The following is a 21,212-nucleotide window of genomic DNA, read 5'->3' as shown; positions in this document are numbered from 1 at the left end:
GAACGAAGGAAAATTTAAAATTCAAGTGGGTATTGATTTATCATCTGCGGAAATGATCGATTACTCATAAAAAAATTGATGAGTTAATTGAGAACAGAATATAACTTTGAAAAAAAAGGAAATTTCGTAAACATTCTGGTGGTGATTGTTGAGAGAGAAACGAATATATTCTTCACAATTTTGAGAAGTATTTCGAAGGAATGAGGTCTTCTGACACCGAGAATATTTGAGAAGTATCGACTACGATTTCTTATTAATTTATAGAGTTGGATTTCTATCTAGAATTTAAGCAATTCTAAAAATTGACACTTTTCCGATTGGTTCACTCATCATCTCTAATTCATCCGCTCATTATCAATTCAACTGTATAAGATATTTTATGTGATCGAAATTTTTATGAAAAAACCAATCTGGGTTTAACGCAAGCTACACGAACTTATGGTAAGGACATCATGTTTCCCCTGGAGAAAGCTTAAAAGTTCTCTCGAGACATGGGAATCTCATCCTGTTGTAAAACTTTTTTCTCTCAGTCTGAGAGTCGAATTATTTATCGGAAAATTTCACGATTCTGAAAATTGACAAGGGAATATTATCTTGTATGAAATAAACCTTCTTTGTCAATCAAAGTTTCTCCGTCAATGTAGAATGTCGACAGGACTCGAATAGAACTTTTTATCAACTTCCCTCGATTTTCCACGAAATCTTAGAATTGTTATTTTTTATACATCAAATGAACTATTTCTGAAGATACAATGTTAATGGCTAGAGGATAAAATCGAAAAAAAAATCGCGTGACTTGAGAGCATTTTTTACTCACTTTATGCTATCGACCTAAGTTATTCGTATTTCACATGCATGAATCAATTGGTACCATCGAAAAACCGAATGAAAGGATGAGAAAAATAACTTTGTGTATAGTAATCTGCAATCGATAAAACTGCATTCATCCCCCAGAACTATTGCCCACTGTTCACTGCACCCTCCTTTCGAACAGTCATTACTGTTTGTCATCCTCTCTTATCATTTTATTTCATCCGAAGGTCTCATTTCAGATGGATCTGTGCTATCAATATGAGAATCGACCTGAATTGATCATGGCGTGATGTCTGAAAGGTCCGAAGGTCACAAAATACACAAGCCCGCTGTACTCCACACATAACAGGTGTACGAGTGCTGGTTTCACAACGTGAGTGGAGTTTGGTTGGAACACCCTCGGGGTTGACTACTCCAGTGTAACGGTATTCCGGAGCGAAGCGACATCACGAATGAATACCAATGTCTCGCTCTATTTCTTCTTCATATTAACTGAGTTGAAACGAGCTTGAACCTGACGGATAGACGACAGTCGCGTGTGCTTCACCACTACTGAGGAATCTATTTCAACGTAAGCTCCAGCTTTACGATTTTAAAGCAACTTTTTCAATTGACATTTTCAATTAAAAAATTTCAAATGAAAAATTTCAACTGAAACAAGGTAACTCATTCACTCACCATCGAATGGATAATTATTCATTTGCGCAGTTTTACTGAGTGATTGGAACTTTTGCAACATTTAGAGTGATGTAGACGCAACTGAGTTTTTAAAATTACTTTTCATAGTGATCAATAGTTTGAAAATTTGAATTGAGTACGAATCGGGCCGTTGGTGAGTTTAATGAATGTTTTCATTTTTGATGGGACAGGGCGGTGAAAATGGGATGCTGATGGATATTGAAAGGATCGTAAGTTTATAATGTGCTTTGAATGAATGAAAAGGGGGAAAAAAACAAATACCAACATTTGTGGAAAGGGTGACCAAACGGTTTAACATCTTCTGAAATGATGTGATGTCTCACTTTTCGAAATTTAGCGGGTAATACGCAGACAGATTTGAATTTCACCGCGAACTTCTGCTAAAGATTCACGTTTTTTTGTCATCATTTCTTCATCAAAAAAATCCTTTATTAACAATTATAGTAAATTTATTGTCTCATTTATTTATTCCAGCTCCGTCAAGTTTAATTGATACTTTATTTACAAACAACGAATGTTGAAAAGGGCCTCCCTGAAAAAGCAATCAATTTTTTCATTTCAGTTTATTTTTCCATCAACCACTTTCATTATTTTTTAATCCACAGGGGTCTCAGGATTTTGCGCGAGTGATTGAAACAGACATAGTGAAAGATTAAATTCTGAAAGGAAGAAATAAAACAAACTTCAGGATTTTTCTCAGTGCCCACTGATGAGTGGTTGACGCGCTACCCCTGTTATTTCTGCTCTTTCAAACGAAATAAGTAGAGGGTGGAAATTGGAGAATGGCTGAGTGCCTGGAGACAACGTACAATCCGGAAGTGGTGGAGCATGTTCGCAAGGAGCAGGAGCGCCGGGTCGTTCAAGAGGGTACGACCATGTGGAAAAAACGAAAGGCGGAGTTGCAGCATCAAAAGCATCGGGAGCAACGCGAAGTATGTATCTATTCATGTTCATATTTTCCCTCTACCCTCTTCTACCTGAATTTCCAAAACACCTACTTTTTGCACTAACGCGTGCGTTCCTCGCCTTCAACTCCCGTCGTAATGTAAAATTCCGCGCGAAACACATGTGGTACAGACTTTTGACTCGTGTGATTAGAAAATTCACCTGGGGCTCATCTCCCAATCTCCCCAGGTCCCATAAAATGTACTATTACTATCTGCGAAATTGCAAAGACCTGAATACCTCAAAATAAATTCCTTTACTCTCATTACCTCATGATTTATTGCAAAAAATATCCAGAAGTTTGATCGTTGGTTAACTGTACATATATATAACAGTAACATCCTTCAGTTGAGTTATAAATAGTATCAGATTTATGCATATTGTCTTTTAAGCCAACTGCAATAATCGATACCGAGGCGAAATTTTCTCCGGCTGTCTCCCTGCAAGCATCACCATCGAAAAATGAAGACAAACGGCTCTAAAGTTCAATCCTAATGGCTCGAAATCACGATAAAAAAAAATGTGAATATTTTTCTGAAATTTGCCAAATGCCGTCGATAATTCTTTTCAAATCACACCTCGTGAATCCTGCTTCGGAATCCTCCTTGGGCCATCAAATTTGAATCTAAGAGGATTGTGTCAGGTATTGGAATTCTCTTGAGACAAATCGGGCATCTGGGGCTTTGCGTGAGCTCTTGAAATTATGCTAACAACTGTCTAGTGCTACGATCAATTTGTACATCGTGTAGCACAATACACAAGTGTGTACTCAAGGGGGTGAGACAGATATAGAAACATATTGATTGTACGTGCGTATGGAGAACATCTTCACCCTGATGGGAGTTGATAACGGAGGGTGGGGTAGAATAGATCATCTCTAGAGGATGTTATTGACGAAATGATCAGGTCTTGGTGACATGATTTCTTTTGGGCCGTAAAGGTAATCTGACTGCCAATGTCGCTGTAAGGTAGGTTCCCAACGTTGACACAGTGTTGAGTGTTGAAGCCGAGGCAATGTTGGGTAGCAACGTTGAGGCAATATTAACTGATAAAATTGGCGCACTCTACCCTTTTTTATTTTCTTATATTTGCTCTGACCAGAAAATATGGTTTAAATTTCACCCTCCAAATTGGAAATTCTATTTTTAACTCTTGAAATTGGGGGTTTGATGGGGTTGAGGCCCATCATATGGTGAGATTGGATGATATTGAAGATTAAACATGTTCATTTAGCACTACCATCCTTCAAAAGTTTTGTATGATCTCCATCATGATCGGTTAACAGAAGCTATAGTCCTTTGATTAATGACAGGGGTTCCAGCGTCGCTATGGCTAAACGATACAAGACACTTCCTCTGCCATTATTCCTTCACTCTAGGTAATGGAATCGATATTAATGACATCATGCTTTGATAAACTGTTCCCAGTTGCGGCAGATGCAGTCGAGCTACTCGCCCTGGGGCAAGCCGGGGGGTGGGGCACCCTGTGAGAGAGCTTTGAGGAAGAAGAATGTCCATCTTGAGCCGTTGGAGTTACCCAGAAGCAGTGGGCATGGTCAGGTAAAATTGAGGGAGCTTTAAAGGCGGAATATATATGATTCTAAAGTAAACGGTGGATTATATCCGGTCAAAGATTGAGTGCCTTTCGGCTATTATTTACTTTCATAAAAATTTTGAAAGGAAATTAATTCCGCTGCAGTCAAATCGTAACTTTTTTTGTCACATCAGATGCCAGAAAGTTTTATGTTAAACATTTTTGATCATAATAAATTCAATGATTACCAAATTCTAAGTAATAACTCAAGGTTCGGAGCGACCCTCGTTCTATTTATTTCTGTAGATCAATGTGATACGAAAAAATTTACATAAAGAAATTAAAATAGGCTCATGTTTCACTCTGTCCCAATGTGGGTCAGAGGCTCTTTTCTGTACCGTATCTACCCTCCAAATCATGGGAAATGGAAAAATAATATTGCTTTTCCAGCGACTCTGAATGTGCGTATTGTAAAATGTATGCAAAGCCAATGTCAAATTGAAAATCGTGAAAATAGATGATGTTGCAGTTATATTTATTCTGATAGTCAATAGAAGACTGCGATCCCAATCAAAATTTTCACAAAGTTTTAAATTAAATTCAAGATACTTGACCCACCAATACGTACAATCTTAATATTATCTTTGGACTATTATTAAAAGACCCTTGTCAAGGGACTTTTTCAAGGTAGTTCAATATTTTTTACGACTTGCAACTTGTAAACATCCCTTTAAAATGACGAATGAATATTACCTCTTAACAATTCAATCAATAAGAGAGCAAAATGTTCGATAATTCAGACTTTAATAGAAATTCAACTATAAACGTTAAAAAGAACTCCAAAGGAACGACAGTAGCACATAGAATCCATTTAGCCTCATGAATGAACAAAAGCCTGGATAAAAGCACTCGATATTTGACCGAAAAAAAAATCTGATCCATTCTAAATGAAATATTCAAATGCTCCACTACACCCAGTTCCCCAGCAGAAATTACTATTCCACTTAATTTTTTTCCCCTTCATAAAAACTAATCACCCATTCATTACGACGCTTATCACCATCCCTCAATCAGTACAAGGTCTATATTTGATTTATCACACACATACCCTTGCTATGATGCCTCCTATCAATTCGAAGGTCGCATGCAAAGCAACAATATGTGCAAATGTTGCATCCTAAGCTGAGGGAATTTTGAATTGAGATGGTGGCATATGTGTGCTGATGTAGTTTATACAGAGGGCTTGAGACTAGATGGATGCGTGATTGCATGGGTCTCTGTGCTGCTTTCATATACCAGTCGCCAAAATAGCCGAGCCAATCTGCACGATACACCTGGGGTTTTAGCCTACGTACATAGCTGTACATGCCGCATCGATTCTTCTGTCAAACATTTCAAAACAAGTCCCTGCAATTAACTATCATTCCCAAATATATATCTATTTATACTATCCCCAGTTGTGAATATTGATTAATAATTTTGGCAGTGTTTGATCAATTGGGATATCCGTTTTAATGACCAGCAACCTATAATTAAATATCGCCAGTGTTTATAGAATAACATGCATCATATGTAGCGCAATTAGAGGAAGATATTTAAATGCACTTTAGCAAGAAATTCCAATTTGTTCCGATGACTATTGGATCGAAATCAAATACATAATTCCGATTATGAAGGCTGGTTGGATAATTTTCCCTTCGTAATTAATTATTAATCAAATTTGATTGACCAGCAATCTATCAGAGGAAACCATTTCCAATTTATCTTTAAAAAATGGAATTCAGGGTAGAACATCTGCTTGTCCTCCACACAAAGACGTCATCAGCATCTCTCCATGAGTCCTACTGGGAACCATCCAGTTAAGATTGAAATTCTCCTCAAGTCATGGCCATTCTCATTAGCTCACAGGCTGCAATCATAATCTTCGTGTTACCTCGTCGTCACCTCTGGATACACCCCCTGTCTTACCAGCGTCCCATTAGGTATTGCTGGGAACACGCGAAAGTCTGCTTTAAGCCTTTCAGACACGAATATAGGTGCATACACATCGTTATCACCATTTGCATTTCGTGACTGGAATAACTGAGCACTAAGACCACATCATCCCCATGATATTCCGGTCTATTCCAATATTATGACAGATATTGTCCATGCGTGAGGTCGTGGTCAGTGATGTTGAACAGTATGATTGGTTCTTGAGTTCATGTATGAAGAGAAGGCTCAGTGGAATACATCTTTCAGGGTATCTACGTGGGACAGTCACTGGGATAAAATGGATTTCCGATAAATTCCATCCACGTAGAGGGAATATTTACGAATGAACGAAAAAAATGTAATAGAAAGCCTTTAACGTATGCGCTGGGAAATGCTATTAGAATTTTATCGGTTTTCGCCAGTTCTAATGAAAAATTTTGCAGTTTCCAGGCATTCGTTGTGAAGAGAAATGTTCAATGTGTAATGTTCAACACTCGAAAGTTGACAGATCATGATTTACCTAGATGAACTATTTTATGTACATATATACTTATCAATACTTTATATGGTTCAAATTATTCAATCCTTTGTAGTCTATTGGACTGGATTTGACGAATTCCATTCAAACGCACACTGTCAGCTTCACAGTTTGAAAAGGTTGCAAATTAAAATCCCAGAAGTTCCATTTTATTCCGAGGACTGTGCATCCCTTTCATGTCCTTGCGGGGTATTTTTAAATTCCACCGCGGTCTTTCTTTAAGTAAAAGCACTATCTTCAAGTATAATCTCTTTCCACTCGGTTTTAGTTTATTTAATTCAGTGGTATAACATGTTTGCTCAGCTGGCGAGGCAATACTACCCATGGGGACGCCCTGGTCCTGGTGGTGCACCATGGAGAGATCCGAGGATGCTTGGTGTACGATTCCTCGAGTCCATGGTACGCACATTCGTGTTTGCGTAGCATGATTGCCACTTTGGATGAATTGAGGAAGCATAGGGAGGGGAATTTTATAGGGAATTCTGCAGATTTGTCCTCGGAATAATATTACCAATGGTCGTGGAAACGATTATATATTAAAAAAGCCAGCAAGTAATCATAATTTAAATCAATACTGAATTGTTAAACGCGTGATCTGACATTATTATCACCCCCCGCCTTTTTTTTTAATAATGGGATGAATATGATGGCAATAAATTACTTCTTTTTACCACTTTGTTACTGAATTCATTTTATAGAACAAATTAAATAACATTAGAAATGGAAAAATATCAACTATATGGATACACTAGTAAAAAACTTAAAATCAGAATTCAAAGATTCCGTAAAGGTATTACTGCTTTTATACTTTTTAAAAACTCCGGAAAATTCCCTGAATTTTCTAGAAGGAATAATTCCAGCTAAAACTGCTCATCAAAAATTACCTCGATATTACTAAACTCTTCCGTTTGCTCTGGCAAAACTTATGAGATTCTCGTGCGTCCGCAAGTACATCTAATTAAACCCTTCATTCCCCTTCTTGCTATTACTGAATTTAAAAGGAAAAACTTTTACAGTGAAATTCACCCTCAGACTTTCTTTTTGGTCGGTCTATTTTTTCCATTTTCTTTATCCAGAAATAAAGTTAAAAGTCGGTGTGAGAATACGTTGAGGGTGCAGTTGTTAATTAATGTTATGGCTGAGGATGCTCTCAGGTGTGGTAGTTTGCATCGCTAAAAATATGCAAGAATATGCGGACGAAAATTTCATCACATGACGTTAGGGACGGTATATAATTTTATCTCTCTTGTTTCAGGGGTGGACGACAGGATCAGTCCTCACCCGAGTTCGGGGAAAAGATGTTATTGATCCACTAACATTGACTGATTCAAATAAATTCTTTGATGAGCGTGCGAGAACAGGTAATTAATGTAATGAAAGAATGGCTTGAGGGAGAGAACCGAGACAGTATGTGAAATATTCCATCAATTATAGCATCATTCTGACAATGAAAGAATGCATAATTAATCAAAGTATCCATGCAAGCTCTTCAACACCAGAAATTAATTTTCTGAATAATTAACTTGCATAGTGGATTATTGAATTATGAGTTCTCATTGATTATTTTCCTGTAGGACTCATGCCTGACCCTCATCCACCGTCACCAATTATTCCCCATCGTGACGTATACAATGAAGAAATGCAGATGTACAAATTAACTGGAGGGGTTGAATTGGTGCCTCTGCTAACCACCAGAAGACACTACTCTCATCCATCATGCACGAGGTACTTAACAACTGATGCAACGAGGCCCGGTTACACGATAGACAGGTAAGCCCTGTATGAATTATTGCCGAAGTGAGTTACACCTGCACTGAATGTCCTTTCATGAAGAAGTTTATATATTCTCGCTTCATTCTCGGTTGTAAAGCTTCGTGTGATGTAATTTATGAGGCATTAAATATCAACACGAGGAAATTGAATCATTATTTATGGACAGAAATGTACTTCGCGATGAAAAAATGAATGTAACAAGTGTTTTAGTTAACGGACCAAATTGAGGGAATTTAATTTGCAATCATTTCACGTCAGTATCACTTGGCAATAAAATTTTTGTCATTTATTCCACTTAGGACATTCAAAGTGATCAGACCCACAATTAATTAAATTACTCGGTTATCCATATTACACCAAATTGTAATTTTTCCATAAATTCAATCCTTTTTACTGACTTTTACAATATTTTTAAAAGAATCTGCTACTGAGGTAATTAACGACTCGTTCTATCTTCATCAATGATTATTTTATCAGAGCATCACAGTACATATTTTAGTCTTGCAGTATCCTGCCGAAAAAAATTCAATTGATTTCCCCATAAAAAGCACAGGATTTTCTCTCGAGATAAACCCAAAGGCCCTTGTAATTATTTCCCTCTTCACAAAAGCACTACTGTTGCCCCATCTAATCCCTCCATAATTTTTCATCCCCATAACTTGCGGTGCACCTGGTAAAGTCGATAGCGTAACGAAGCACGACTGGTGCGACAAATTGCTGGAGATAGTATTACACTCGAGGGACACAACTACATTACTGTTGATCAACACATTGATCCAAGTGCGCATTCAGCCACCACTATTCGACACCCTGAATTGTGAAGGGATGCAGTGAACGCCACTGTTCCGCTCCAGTTACCCCATTACAACCTGATTCGTCAATTAAGAGATGTGAGATTACATAATACCTCGCGATTCTTGGAATAAAAGGGGTACTTAAATGCATCAGCAGACTCGAATGATCAATTATTCAAGGATCTCTGTCACTCCTTTCCGATGTCTATTTGTAGAAACGAATTCTATTGAATTATTTTCCACAGGTATTGTTTGCATAAATTTGCGAGAATTTCCTACTTATTTTTGTTCTTTTTTCCTCGAGAAATTCCATAGAACTTGCTAGTAAAGTTGCTAGTTTCTAGGGACATTCCATCACCTTCTTTTCATTAACATCCAAAGTTTTGTACTTGACATTAATATTATGACATTCGACTCGAGATAGTCGTCATGTTATTTTTTAAAAGAAAATGTGTTCAACGAGATACCCCACAATAAAATTGTTATTCGAAGTCAACCATAATTTTTATGCCCTGTATATTCGTATGCTTTATCGACCAGCAACCATGGCGAACTGGAAATTATCATAAGTAGCGTCCTAAACATTCACAACATCACAACCCACAACTGGACATTTTGATACCATTTAATGGAATACTCAATGAAGTTATGCCAGGCCAGGCGTTATGTTTACGATACGAGTTTGGCCGGTATCCAGAGTACCGAGTTTCCACTACTATAAGGCCAAATGATGCAATTAATCATCGCAAGTGTATTTCTCCGCAAAATACCCGGGGACAATTCCCCAGGACTGCAAAAAAACCCTCCTCACTGTTCACGCTAGGTTTAAAGCGTCTATTCAGGCGAAATAATTTTTCACTTTTATTCACCCTATCCATCATGGATTTATTCGGATTTTCCTTTTCTAGTCTGCGGTCGGTGAACATTGGAAATCGCGAACACATCACTGCCCTCACAGAGCAAATGCATCGAAAACGGGAGAGAGCACTGGTGAGTGAATAAAAAGGATGAACGGAACGATTGGGCCTCTATAAATATAAAAAAAATATCTTCTATTTTACTGCAACGCTGAGGCTCATTCTGTTTAAATTATTCTGTTAACATATTTCGGATGAAATTTTGTCAAAAGTTATTTTTTACTCTATTTTTTTTTTCATCCCCGAGAACATTAAACAAAAAAATTAGAAAAGTTGAGGCGAGGCAATTTGACAGAAAATACTGGAGTAGAGTGAGTTTCATAGCAGAATCGAATTTTGAAAGATTCTATGGAATTCTTTTTAAACTTCATAGAACAAAAATTTTATCAAGAAATTGGGCATTTTTTTGGGTGTATTTTGTGCCACAAAAATGTTCTATACATAATATAGTATAAAGGAGCGTTTCTATGGAATTTTCGTTAGATTAATAGATTTTTATTTTAAACTTGAAACTTTTGCCTCAGTAAATTCAGTCCCGTCAAATGGCCAATATTTTCTTAGAATTTTCTCGCCTGAAAGTACTCGCCCATTTGTCATATTTCCCAGGAGGAAAGAAGAGTAGAACAAGAGGGCTGCAGAAGGCACTTCGACACCTGGAAAAAGCTGTGGGGTAGGCCAGGTCACGGTGCCCCGATGGATCACTACTACCGAACCAATTTACATAGCATATTGTACCGAATGCCAGTCTATTAAATCCAGAAGAAGCCGGGACTCCACTAAAAAAATACCCCCACATTGACATGATGGAGTGGTGGGCATAAATCAAGAAATTCATTTGAAAAAATGACCGAAAGAGAGAGAGAGACGGAAGAAGTGGCTGGACATGTTGATCTCCACCTGCATCACTCATGGGAGCGGTCATTCGGTGTTGCCGGCAATTTGCGTAATGACCGGTGATATGTTGATTGAGCATGGAAACTAGGGGTTGCCGAGCAAGAGGAGTGCAACGTGAGGTTCTTGTCAAGGACATAATGGACAGAGTCGGTTTAATTAATGGACGTTTCCCCAATTTGTTCGGATGTTTAGGGGGGACATGGCCACCCCTCCAATACCACCAATTCAACCTTCGGGTAATTCAGTCTGTGAGCAAATTGGAGACGTTGTAGGACATAATATTACTCGGGGAATTATTCTGGTCGGATTTTTTATGGGATTTGAAATGTGGCATTTATAACTTTTTAGAAATCCCTATCATTCAAAGAATTTTAATAATCAAGGCAACTCGAATTCTTGAATATTCCTTAAATTTCTTTAATTCCATAATCTTTTACTTCTAAGAATGTCAACAAAAATCTCTCGGAGGAGATGAAATTAACAAAACGACAGTCACAAGCCAACCGTAATTATATTCAATGTCCTCCGCAGACAAACCTCGGAGAATGACAAGAAGTAGACAAGACACTAGTCCTCTCATAGATCCGGAAGCGCGGAATTTTATCGACCATTGTCTGGCCCATTGTCCACCGCTACCACTGCGGGAGCGGGTTTGTATAAGGGTGATTCATTTTCAACAAAATATCAGTTCCCAGTGCTCCAGTGGATTCAACAATCCTATAAAAACTCCGCTCCCCATTGTGAAGAAACTGGGTCGCAGTCACCCAGTAGAATTCCCGAAGTGGTGGGAGGAATACAAGCGTTTCACTTCACTCCCTTTTTCGGAATGAAAAAATATTGAAACGAGACTCAATCGTCCCTGACCCACCTCACACTGACAATAGAATGGCTGTCCCAGGTGATGCTGTGTTTTTGATAATTGAACAGCAATTTTACGAGCTCCTACCGGTTTTTCAGTTGCATTTTTTATTGGATAGCTCGATGCATGTCTTCTGTTATCTCTTTTTCATTCATTCATTCATTCGTTGGAAAATTGTTACATTTAGGGAAACACTTTGCCAATCGATGTTTGTATATTGCGATTGTATTCAACTCGCTGCGAGCAGAATTTTCGATTTTTTTGGGGGGAAATATTGTTGCAAGTCAGACGTAGCTTTTTGTTTTTCACATGTTTGCCGAAGGAATCGTTGTTTGCGCTTTCTAATGTTGCATATTTTAATTGTAAATAAAGCTTCTAATGCGATTTTGTTTTCTTATAGAATGTAAAAAATATTTATTAATATGGAGTCAATGGTGAGCAGCTATTTCTCAAGCAACTCACATTATTCACTAGTGGAAAAGACAATGTGTAAAAAATGATATGATGCAAAATGTAATTGAGGTGATCGTGATTTGGTGTAAATTTTTTCAAATTTTTCTCGTTCTATTTAGTGGGAAAATTGTTAAACTGAAAGGATTTACTTTGATAATTATCAGATAGATTGATTAAAAGACAGAAAAATTCGCTAATAAATCATTAAATTTTGAGCTCGCATCCACTTTGGAAATGAAATTCAACACGACAACTAATTGTCTTGGATCTCCAAGATAATTAAAAAAGCACAATTCTCCCTTCCAACATAAGCTTGTACGGAAAAAGATACACCTCCCAATGTAATTTCAATTCTCCTTCATTTCAATTCCAAACGCAAATTCACCATTTTCTTCTTTTAATCAGCGAAAGAATAAATGATAGTAATGAAACGAAATGAAAGTCATAAAATGCTGCGGTGGCTTTGCAACGAGCTAAAGCTACTTCCAGCGATAAAATAATGGATCAAAATGAAAAATATAAATGAGAAAAAAAAAATTACGTGTCAGTCTTCTATTTATCCTTTCCATAGAGTCACACTTAATTGGGAGAAAATACAGGAGTGAATAGATGCCTGGAGTAACAGAGGAACAAAACGACAGGAGTGAGTCGAGTTGATGAAAAGAAAAAAGATCAAGACAGAGATTCTCTTGGCTCTGACACTCTGTATTTTAACGAAGAAGAAACTCTTGTCGGTGGGAGGACTACGGAACTAGCTATCGATTCCACCAACTTCACGGGTCAAACTCTTCCTCAACTTTTTCACTGGTGTTCGTGACGACTTGAAAAGTTCAAATGTATGTACTTTTCCATGCACATTGCAGTTGAGTCTAAAATTGATCCTTTTGTTCAGTTTATTTTTCATCTTTTTCACTTACCATTCTATCGAATTGGTTATTGGATGGCATTTATTTATATTCTGGAATCTATCATGACCAGGGAAACTCTATTAATCCGGCCCCCTGTTTTTGAATTATTCATTAAAGAAAGGACAGCGGAATTGATCTATTTTATAATTGAGTTCTTTCTGTTAGAGACAAGTAGATTATTCATGAGCTCATCAGACAGTTTTCAATTTTGGAAGATACCTTCCAGGGAATTTTCTACTAAAAATGTAGTAAAATTCTATCGCATCTCCATATCTTTAACTAGATTTTCTCTGGTCGACAAATATTTTTTGGCGCTGATTTTTCTACTTCTTTCTTGGATTTCGACAAAAAATATTTTCAAGAGAATATATAATTCTACAGCAGAATTGACTTCTCCTCCAAGTGAATTCTGCGAATAAGCGATTCATTGATAGAATGCCGAGATTATGAATTTATAGAATGAGAAATACCAATCTCTCGAAATACTCTCAACTTCTGCGATTTTCCCATTCTCCACAACGATGGAATCTAGTTGAGAGCCACCCAAATCCGACTCAGATCCTGGTATTTCCAGAAAGCGTTCTATCTCATATCCTGTGACTTTCCTCGTCTCGAGTGCGTTGGAGATGATACAAGAATACTTTTTATCTCACGTATTGTGAGAATATCATCCTCCACATTTCAGCTGCACACTTCGTGCTGTCAGGATAAAGTCCGAGATTTCACCCTGGATTCTAGTCATTTTCTTTCTTTCTTTATTCATTTATTCAGGCTCCAGGCTGAGTTCTCATCAAAGAGGATAATCCAATTATACTTTGTGGGGTGAGTTGAGTTGACAGAAAATGTTTTCTCACTTTTATTTTCGTTTTAATCAGCACTAAAACAAATACAAAACCGAAAATCCCATGATAATGAAAATATTTCTCGATTGCATGAGTCTTTTCTGGGTCGCTTTCAATTAATTAATAATTACTCTCAAATTCAACTTGTGACAATTTAAAAATAAAATCCTCACCGTCCCCGATTCTCATATCGATAACATTATTCAATTTACAATTATTTATATTTTTAATTCCATTTGCTCTGTTCTGTGAATCGTCATGGTATGCAATACTTCAGTTGAGCTCGGTTTTTAAAAAAATATTTTACTTACTCCAGTTGATAAAAGGAATGATGGAGGCTTGCGCACACTATACGACCCCCATAATTCATTCGATTACGGTGTGCCGCACCCCCACGTTGCCACCAGGCTCTGTAACTCAGCCGGAGATTTTTCATGAGGCATAAACCCCTAGTGTGCATACGCATTACACTTCATGGTGATTTTTTTTTCACCTATCGTATATCAAATGATGCAGAATATTCACATTCGTTTCATGAGCGCGACTTTTACACTGCGGTAATTTCATCCTTGAACTGATAATGTGAAATAGTGCACAACTTTATTTAATTAGGCATAAACATATAATGAATGATTATTCCAGGTGCCCTAGAGGCAGACCGTCTACGATATATTCTTACGATTCATATGGGAGTTACAGAAAAAAAATATTCAATGAAAAATTTATATTTCCCCTTGAAGAGATCATTTGTTGGTTTAACTTAATTTAATTGTGAGGAAAAAATTTTGCCCCGAGATTATCGCAGGAGTGAAGATAGGTAGAACTATGAATAATGCTGCAGATGCTCGTTTGACGATGACATAAATCGGATAATTCGATACTTTTGGGTTAATGCATCATCGTTGGCGTTTATTTTATATGCATGCAATTGTAGAGGTAGCGCAGTAGTGAGAGGTCGTTATTCTCAGACAGCCTCCGAGGAGTAATAGTGCCGCAGTGGGGCTGAGATCCTCGGGAATTTGTTAAGAAAATGGGGGATGTCACTGTAGTCGATTTTATTCATGATTCTTATTTCTGTAGATAGAACTCGTGCGCTGATCAATGTTGCAGATAAATTATAAGTCCAAGCTGAAGAGATCGATTCAATTTCCACCTTATTATTTGCTCAATGATATCGATGTTCAAATGAGAAAATATGAAAATAAAAAATACAAATAGCACTGACTTCAAAAGATATCCGGCGGTCATTGGATTATTGTTTAACGCAAATTTTGCTTTTCATTCTTTTCATTTATCGGAATAAATTGAAATCAACTGTAGCTGAAATAAATAGACGAGAAGAATAACAGTTAAAGAGCAATGGAACCGGTGATTCATAGGATAAGTCATCGTTACAATAAACTGTAGAGAAAGGAGCACGGAGAGGACTCCCCTTTCTATTTTCATTTTCCATTTCGGGCGGATTCAGAGAGACCTCGGTATTCCGCTTATTATAACATTTGCCAGTCTCTGTAATCCTGACACCCCTTATCTCGCGTCGTAGACTCCAAGTAACGGATACAATACGGCAATGCATATTTCATAGGTCTATTGTTCCTTCCCGTATGCTTGTTTCAATGGTTTCCATCGACCCGCAAGCCGTTACGCTCCCGTTGTATCTCAAACCGTACTTCTCTCTGGATCTCTGTAATTTTCCACCCCAAGGCTTTTCTTACTTTTATCCCTGCCTTTCTCTCGGTATATCCTGGAGGATCATGTAGCTCTGGAGTAACACGAAGGTGGTAGGTTTTTTGAAAAATTGTTGGCAAAGTATAAGATACATAATTGCTAAAAAAATTTATGAAACTGAGCGTTGGTAGAGGCACCAGACATTGGCTGATCCTTTAGTCATCGATATTTTCAGTTTCTCTTACGGTTATCCTGTCGTCTGATTCAATAAATGCTTCCTCTCATACGATACCCAGACCGGCGGCTACACTAGAAAATTCTATTGGCTTTCTATTCGTTTTGAGGATTGAAACCAACAGCTGAAGAAACCTAATTCAAATCGTTTTTTTATTCGGTTTTCGAGTAGTTCCTGGGCAATTCTACGGAGTTATTGTTCCATTTCGGTTGTTTTTTTTCGTCAGTCGACATACAATTCTTGAGATTTATTTAATCCCAAGATTTTTTGATTGAACTTGAACATAAATATAAGGAAAATTGCATCGAACCAGATTCTATAAAATTCCGTGTATCGGCATCAAGGAATTACGTGTGTTACTCTCTTCTCGGATAGAATTGCACCCCCATTTATTCTCTCTAATGGATACACAACCTCGTAGTTAAGTCTCAGTCTCATTTCCTGTTGCTGCCTCCAGATGCACTTCTTCCAGTTTCCCTTGGATCTTTGCTCTTCTCCGTTATCGATAAATTATCTCATTGGCCATTTCTATACGTGTTCAGACAATAAATAGGACCGAGGGTAATAGACTCTCATCGTAATTCCATTTATTGCTGAATAATGAATTTCGGTTTCAACGCATGAGGAGCATATGACAGGTGAGAAATGTAATTTAATATCTCAGCAAGTAATGCAGCTAAATGGCATATTAATTATGAAGAAATTTCGTTCCATTAGCCAATACATTTGGGAATGAGATGGTACTGTAGCATTGAGCCAGACATCTTGAGGTCAAAGATTCTGCTGCTCTTTTAAGACATTTGACACGTATATTTTTCATCATTATCTTCAACAACTCAAGTCGATTATATTCATCATGAGTAAATGACTTCGTTTGACTTCACCATGACTTCAGAGTTGTCCCATCCATCTCCAAATAGTCATTGACAAAAAACATCTGTTCGTTCATATTCATAACTACCAGATCAAAGCGTCGACTAATGAATCCCCATTAATGCCCACGACTGCAGATATAATTATCACCTTTGTCACACCTAGTGAATCCAATTTACCCCAGATAACACGTATTTTGGAGCAAAGTCAATGGTTGGTAACGAGTGGGTCAGTAATTCCACAGCTATTATGCAAATTCTGCTCACGTGTGCATGTACGTGATTGGAAGGTACTGATTGTTCAATTCTTCAAACATATCCATTGTAATCCGAAACCCCCACTACATCATCCCAACTTAGTTTCGAATTCAATTAAGTTCGTGGGCAGAGAAACACTTCACATTTACGAGTATAGAACACGGGTGTATTGGTATCTGAGAAATTAAATTTCAATTATTCATTATCTCCAGTAGATTGAATAGCTGTCTGGACAATTAACAAAACAATTCATAGATAATTTACAGAGTAAAAGATAAGTTTCAGAAAAATAGTTGATCAGTAGATTCACAGTATTTTAAAAAACAATTTCATTATTTATTAGTGACGTATGCGCAGAGTACAATTGTGCAGGAAAATTATTTTCAATGTTCTCGCTTTTTTAGTTACAGTGACACATGATTCATTCGGGAATTCTTGACCTAATTTAAAATGTTTTTAGATACTGTACACTTTTTATTTGTTCTGTCGTTAAAATGCATAGAGTTAAATTTATTATTCTCAAAAGAATTGATGGACAGATTTATCAATTGGAAAAAAATACTTTTATATTTTCAGATGAATTGCAATGTTCTGGTCCATTGAGAGACACAATTGTGACACATGTTAGTAGGGATAAAAATACATTTACTAAATCATTCAGTGGTCATTAGCTAAGAAACTCAAGTATTTTTCATTAGAGTTTGATTATCTCACGATCACCGTGCAGATTTGAAATGAATTGTGGAAGAATTTCTCCAGAAAGGATTTTTATGAATTAACCCTAACAAAATAATCAAGAAATTCTTGATCATCAATTATGGATTCAAAGAGAAATGAAAATTGCAAAATTTTTTCCACTGAATGATTTCGTGTATGCAAGAATACGGAATGAATGGCACACAGTGTTTAGTAGTTAATTAGTAATTATGCAATGAAAAGTAGAGCATCCGCAACATCTACTTCCGCATTGAATCCATAAACATCGAGATTCCACCGCAAAAGGTCTGGCCAACAGTAATCGAACATCAACATGTTATACTCAGTGTCTGTTAATTCCTCAATTATAATATCATTCAACTCCATTAATCAATAATTAATTTATCTCCTCCGCCCGTAAAAAATTTCTCGTCTCTTAGTCATTATCCTCACCACAAACTTCTTAATATCACAAGTATACAATATAACACGCACCTATCACATTGAGAATATCCCCCATCATTCGATTCTGCGTATTCTCAGTCTCTTTTAATTGATCCACCCGCAAGGGGTTACAATCATCAATTATTTCGTTGATTCATATATTTTATCTTGTTCCCGAGGCATACTTGCCAAATGGAGGGCAACGCTACCATCCTCGTGTGGCTGTTGATAATAGGATGAACTGCTCAAATACAGGACATGTAAAAATAGGAAGTGAATTTTTTAAATAAATCCATCATTATCAATATTTTTGTTCCAATCTTGACTGCCCCACAACCCAAACATTAAAATTTTCATTTTCATTTCAGCTGCTGATGTCCCATTCCCTGACCATTGTAGATCATCTAATGAGAGTCAGATCTGGAGGATGAAATCCTCATAATACATTGTTTTCATTTTGTTCAAGGTATGGAAGACGCAATATGAACATGTATGTTGATTCTCCTTTCAATAACGAAAGATTTGGTTCATGGATATTTCGCTAAGATTATATCTATTGACTCCAAATTCGTCATCGACATGAGAGAAGAGAGAAGGTATTTTTCCCCAATTTTTTTTTCTTGAACGAGAATTCGTTCCATTAGCTTTGAATTGCATGCCATAAATGTCGGCCAATGGGGAACCTCGATATATCCGATTTGGGGTATGTTCCTTTTCAACATCTCATGGAGAATAAAATTAACTCCACCAATGCCAGGAGAAAATGGAAAAGGTTTCAGCTTCTTCTATAGACCCACTTAAAATCAACGAAATTGTCATAAAATAAAACGACATCCTGATAGATATTATATGGACTTTCTTCGCGAAACTGCAGTTATTTCACTCTTGTCTTAATACGTGAATCTAATCAGTATTCAGTACTAAAATTATGTGGCAACTAGAAAGTTCAGTAGATGAGCAGTTCCTCCGTCTTAAATTGCGATCCTGTCAGATTAAATTTTCTCAAATCACGACTTACACATGAGTAATAGCCGTGTCATCTGCAGGACCGCTTCCTTGACGCTATACACTCAATGTAGTTTGTCCCACATTATTAACATACCCAGACGTATACTCAGCATCTTGATTATTATTAACGCGATTATTATGGCCAGCATCACCGCTCTGTATGCTAAAATGACGGTAGGAAATGTACTCGGGTGGCACAGTCTGTTGATCCCTCTTCACCGCCTCCCTCTGTTTCTTGACCTTGAGATAGCCAAGAACGGAGACGAGGAGTATAAAGACGACAAAGCCCATGCAGCACCCCACAATTAAGCCTAATCTACGAGTTAAAACTGTTTTAGCACCAGTAGAATCACTCATCGCTGCACCATCACCACTGACAAGTATGACCCGGGGTTTTTCGGGGGTTTTTACCTTTGTACAACGACTTGTCGAGGAATCCACCATTTCTGGGAGTGATGAGGGGTCGAGTAGATCGTCTTGACTCGAGTTGAATTGTCCTAGGGGAGTTTTTCCATCGGCCTGGGTTAACCAGTTGCCAAGACCCAGGACGCAGACTAAGTACTCCGTGTTGGAAGACAATTTTTCTAGTTTAGCGGAGCGAGACGTTGGTGTCAACATCATTGCATGGATCTGCAATAATAAATGAGGCAGCTGACTTCCGTTATTTATTATTTCGATGATCAAAGTAGTTTGGCATCATGTGGACTTCATTGAAAATTACTATAGCAATGATTTTAGGGATTAATCAAAACATAAGCAGAAGAGGTTTGATTGCCGATCCTTGAAAGATGATTAAGGTTTCAAAAATAATTTATGACTCTATCTGCCTGCATCTCAAAAGTACGCAGTTATTGCTGTACTGGAAACATCCCAAGAAGATGATAAAAGTTAAATGGCAATATTCCGAGAAAACTGAGAATTAATTCAAGTTGATAAGCTCTACAAACTGGTACGAAACAAATGGTAAATTTATCAAACATACACAATTCAGAGTACCAACTTTAATACGTGTTTGAAACTACTGGGAGCTTACTCCTCCCAAGTATCTTCCTAATTCCCGGCTTCATAACTAAATGGTAGCTACTGCTAATACCATTTTAATTCGCTTATTCATTAAAACGGTAGTGAGAGCCCTTGTGCATATTTGAAAAACTAATCTGGTTTACGAGATACTTAAACGAATGGATTATATGAAAATCAACGGCTTCCTGAGGGTACTTTGAATGAATTTCTTGATCAATTTTCTATTAGTGCGGTGAAATGGATATCGATTGTGTTGAAGTGGAATACAACGATTAATGGATACACTTCGCATTACATTATTTACAATCTCATCAGCTCTGTACTGCTGGAAGTTACGTTTTTTGCAGCTGGAGAATATCATAACCACTATCTACGATAAAGCATGAAGACAGTGAATGTTTGTTGTTCTGTTTATGGGTTTACAGTTAAGAGTGTCATCACCAGGAGAAAATTTAATTTATGGGTAAATTCCAGATGTTGCTAGATCTATGCCGATTCTCACTGGGGTCTAACGATTTCTCTAGCTTTTTTCCGAGAATGTTTTTTCACATGGTGCACGTCGTATTGCGGAATTTAGCCCTCATCCCTTAAGTCAATGGATCCTCACCTCATCAACTTTACCAACATCGCGATAAGCAACCTGGTAGCCATGCACGCCGCTATGATTTCGACTCTGCCACAGAACAACAACCGAAGAATCCTTCACATCCTGCACCACAATATTGACCAGCAAAGGCTCGGAACAGAAAGCATGTGGGTCTAGGTCAAGAAACACAAGGCCGCGCAGTTCAGTCGGCTGCTCACACCTGAGCAATCCATCCTCACCATCGCTCATCCCCATTCCATCCTCTTTATCATGCTCTCTGCTCCCTCTGATGAGTTTCTGGTGATCGCGCAGCCACTCCCACAGCTCCTGTGCCTCGCAACCGCAGCGCAGTGGATTCTCTGTTAACAATAGTATCCCGAAATGTTTAAACTTTGAAGGTATTAGGGATAAACTCAGCAAAGTGGAAACATGAGAATGAAACTTTGTAATTGTCTCCGGTTCTATTATTATACCAGATTA

At 37.5% G+C, this 21,212-nt stretch overlaps 2 protein-coding genes across 14 annotated transcripts in view; one reads left to right on the top strand and one right to left on the bottom strand.

Moving 5' to 3' along the window:
• The first annotated feature begins 989 nt into the window (after positions 1–989).
• LOC135168514 (uncharacterized) lies at positions 990–12,713 on the top strand. Of its 3 annotated transcripts, XM_064132800.1 has the most exons (9): positions 990–1,384; positions 1,683–1,721; positions 2,118–2,444; positions 3,885–4,016; positions 6,806–6,901; positions 7,758–7,863; positions 8,077–8,272; positions 9,978–10,059; positions 10,593–12,713. In XM_064132800.1, exons 3-9 carry the CDS (start codon positions 2,295–2,297, stop codon positions 10,737–10,739), a joined length of 909 nt encoding a protein of 302 aa, XP_063988870.1. In that variant the 5' UTR covers positions 990–1,384; positions 1,683–1,721; positions 2,118–2,294; the 3' UTR covers positions 10,740–12,713. The 3 variants fall into 3 exon arrangements, with proteins under 3 accessions (XP_063988870.1, XP_063988860.1, XP_063988877.1); XM_064132790.1 differs by lacking the exon at positions 1,683–1,721; XM_064132807.1 differs by lacking the exons at positions 1,683–1,721; positions 6,806–6,901.
• LOC135168434 (protein artichoke-like) overlaps positions 12,694–21,212 on the bottom strand; it is a 199,795-nt gene continuing 191,276 nt past the window's right edge. For 8 of the 11 annotated variants that reach the window (XM_064132613.1, XM_064132620.1, XM_064132629.1 and 5 more), the window contains 2 exons: positions 20,754–21,091; positions 17,290–19,753 (listed from right to left, as the gene is read on the bottom strand). In XM_064132613.1, coding sequence (XP_063988683.1) covers positions 19,178–19,753; positions 20,754–21,091 — 914 coding nt within the window. In that variant the 3' untranslated portion in view covers positions 17,290–19,177. The other 3 variants (XM_064132701.1, XM_064132691.1, XM_064132683.1) reach the window with 3 other exon arrangements.

This window comes from Diachasmimorpha longicaudata, chromosome 1 (assembly GCF_034640455.1).
Source record: "Diachasmimorpha longicaudata isolate KC_UGA_2023 chromosome 1, iyDiaLong2, whole genome shotgun sequence".
NCBI classification, from domain to species: domain Eukaryota; kingdom Metazoa; phylum Arthropoda; class Insecta; order Hymenoptera; family Braconidae; genus Diachasmimorpha; species Diachasmimorpha longicaudata.
Note: the sequence above shows the minus strand (reverse complement) of the source record. Positions and strands in the feature narration are given on the sequence as shown.